At 36.7% G+C, this 3,230-nt stretch overlaps 1 protein-coding gene across 1 annotated transcript in view; it reads right to left on the reverse strand.

Moving 5' to 3' along the window:
• The window catches only part of fcf1 (FCF1 rRNA-processing protein), a 23,585-nt gene that overhangs the window by 10,570 nt on the left and 9,785 nt on the right, over nt 1-3,230 (reverse strand). Inside the window, exon 4 of the mRNA XM_016539311.1 lies at nt 2,837-2,985. Within this exon, the coding sequence (XP_016394797.1) occupies nt 2,837-2,985 (149 nt within the window). The remainder of the gene's footprint in view (nt 1-2,836; nt 2,986-3,230) is intronic.

The raw sequence follows: 3,230 nt of genomic DNA on the forward strand, positions 1-3,230 counted from the left end.
TCGACGCGTTTCAGAAAGGCGGGGCATAGAGGAGAAACAATAATGTACAGTATGTGGAAAATAATGTGTTTTCTGAACCTTAAACCGCTTGAACACATTTCATTACACCAAATACACAAAATAATGTTCTTTTTAGCAACATCAAATGACCCCTTTAAAGTCCTGGTCAGCAACAGCATTGCACACAGGATGCATTCTTCCTTTTAAATATATAGGCAGAGAACAACGTCTTAGAACAGTGCTCAAGGTTTTTAAAATATTTAATATAATAATAATAATAATTAAATTACAGTAAAAAACTAAAGTTCAGCTGCATTCTGATTCACAGGGTCCCTACACAGTGTTCACTGCTGCACATGATACCTATAACTATTTAAGTTCATTTCACTTAACAAAATGTTAAATTGTAACACCTGGGATACAAAATTCACTTTTACATGTTGTTTGAACTGAAATGTGTCTTGGCAGTGTGTGTACACAACCACCCTTTAATGATAAAAATCCACCTAGTGTTTTTTTTAAAATCCCCATTCCCCATAAATAATAACCCCTTTCTCAGATCAAGCCGTTTACAGATTCTTGGCAGAGTGACGTAGTTTTGCACAGGCCCCTCCCACAATTGTTGATTGACACTGGCATTGTATCATAGACCCGCCCTGAGTGAGCTGTAAACAGTCTGCCATTATTTCAATGCCAGAGCAAGTGTAGTCAAGAACGTCTCCTCCGCTGAAGACACAGTGGATTACTTTTGTTTTTGAAGGGAATGTGCCCCCCGATCTACCTAAATGCTTCTATGTATTTACGCAAATCATTCGTGATCCAGATTCACCTACAGAAGAGTATAAAGTTTTTTTATGAATCTTTGCAAATCACCTTTCCTAATAATGTGCTAGTTAGCAAGTTCTGCGACGAATGCAGCTAAAGTTTACAGCCTCAGAGAACTGCTCGTCACCCCATGGAAGAGAGGGGTTGGGTGAGCAGAGCTCATTAGCATTTAAAGGGACATGCACCGAAACGGGTCGCTGTGAACAGAGCTGTTTTTGACAAGGTAAAAAGGGTGTTTTTTTCACTACCATTGAGAAATTTTAACCAAAGTATGTTATAGACTTTTCATTAAGACCCTAAAGAATTATATCAACTTGTGGAAAATGGGCATCCGATGACCCCTTTAAGTATAAAAATTATAAAAATAATAACTATAATTAAACTAAACAAATAAATTAAATAAAAATCTAATTAGGTTACAGGCCGGGGCGTAAACTTCATTAAAATAGCGGTCGCGTCCGTTGTAGACATTTCTATCCATCACAGTGTTGCCAAGACTGCAGTTTTCCTGTGGAATTGTGCTACTTTATCACTCTTGCTTGAAGCGACCCCAATAACGTGTATTTTAGCCCCTGGAACACAATTTTTACCCCCGGTAAATGTGGTTAGTTTGGGCTAGTTTTGGGCTCAAAATGCAACATAGTGACTCGTCGAAAAATACATTGGCATTATCTGTATGAAAGAGAAAATAATCACTTCATCCAATGTTTAAGTTAATAAAATAGCCTTGAAAGCCTTACATACTGAAGTTCCACAACTATTGGCTTTGTTCTTTCTCACCGGACTTGTGTGTGTGTAGGTGATGTAAAAGAGGAAAGCAGCCATTTGGAACAAAGCACTGGGAGGCAAGGGAGGGGGAGACTCAAAATGTTTCTAAACTTAAAACGCATTTTAACGCATTACTACTTACACAATTATTTAAAGTATAAAACATTGTTATTTACAATACACGGCGTGTTTTTTAATCATATTTTTAGCACCAGGCTAAATGAAAATGCAGAAATAGAACTGTTTCACCTGTAACCATAACCCCTCCCCGGGTTATGGTTACAGGTGAAACAGTTCTATTTCTGCATTTTCATTTAGCCTGGTGCTGTTTTTCTGAAGACCAGCATGGAAATCAACCAGCTGACTTATCCATTCTTTTTTTTTTATACAAACAATGGTTAAAAAGGATGAAACTAATTTATTGATATCTTATTGTTTTGATGATGTTACCTCAGACTATTAATCAGTTTAACTCCCTCTCCCTCATCACATGAGGTTATGAAACTTTTTTACTCAATATACAGTACGTCTCAATAACAGAAAATCAAGTTTTTTTAATTTAATTCCAGCAGTTTTATCCATTTCATGACGTTAAAATAAAGATTTTTGTTCAGTTTTTTGACTAAAATCTTGGTTCATCCCAGTTAATTTACCTGAAGTGATCTGCTCTATTGATTGGTTTAGTGAGAATGTGCAGTGATAGGGAAACTGTGCTACGTTTTGTGAACTACCAAGTGAATAAAAGATCGAAATCTTAAATTTTCTGTTAAAACAAAAACAAAAACAGGAACCCTCCATTTTCAGCCCTGTATCCACAGGATTATGTTGTAAACTCTGTATTAAATACAGCATAATTTTTGTTCAATGTTGCTGCACTGGAATCTCAGTGATCAATATATCCAATATATGAAAGTGACATGACATGCAGGCAAGTATGGTGTCTGATACTCAGAATTTGTGCTGTGCATTTATCCCATCCAAGTGCACACCCGGAGCAGTGGGCAGCCATTTTTGCTGCGGCGCCCAGGGAGCAGTTCGGGGTTCAGTGCCTTGCTCAAGGGCACCTCAGTCATGTTATTGAGAGAAGAGAGTGCTGTACATTCACCCCCACTGCTGGAATTGTAGACTCGAACCCGCGGCCTTTGATCCGACTCTCTAACCATTAGGCCACAATTGCCCCATAACACCCATCCTCTTTCACATCAGCATTGATTAAAGTAATTCTGAGAATGTGGAGACTTACATTTAGCATAGAGGCAGTCCATCATTGACTGGACAACATCTAATTTGGCCTTAATAGAAAAGTTGATAAAGTTGGTATCAACAAGGATGTAATATGGAGGTCCAAGCTGGGTGTTGTATTGAAAGAACATACAAGATGGGTACTTTGCTCTGAAAGAAAGACAGGTTGAGGCAATAATTATTATATATAATTAATGCAAACACATGCAAGACTCAAAAGTATTACTCAACATATTACTAGTGCTGTCAAACGATTAATCACATCCAAAATAAAAGTTTGTTTACATAATAAATATACACAGTACACACACATTATGTATAAATAAATGCACACACATACAGTATATATTTTGAAAATATTTACATGTATTTACATGTATATATTTATATTAATA

This window comes from Sinocyclocheilus rhinocerous, unplaced genomic scaffold, assembly GCF_001515625.1.
Source record: "Sinocyclocheilus rhinocerous isolate Xijiao unplaced genomic scaffold, SAMN03320098_v1.1 scaffold2743, whole genome shotgun sequence".
In the NCBI taxonomy this organism is placed as follows: Eukaryota; Metazoa; Chordata; class Actinopteri; order Cypriniformes; family Cyprinidae; genus Sinocyclocheilus; species Sinocyclocheilus rhinocerous.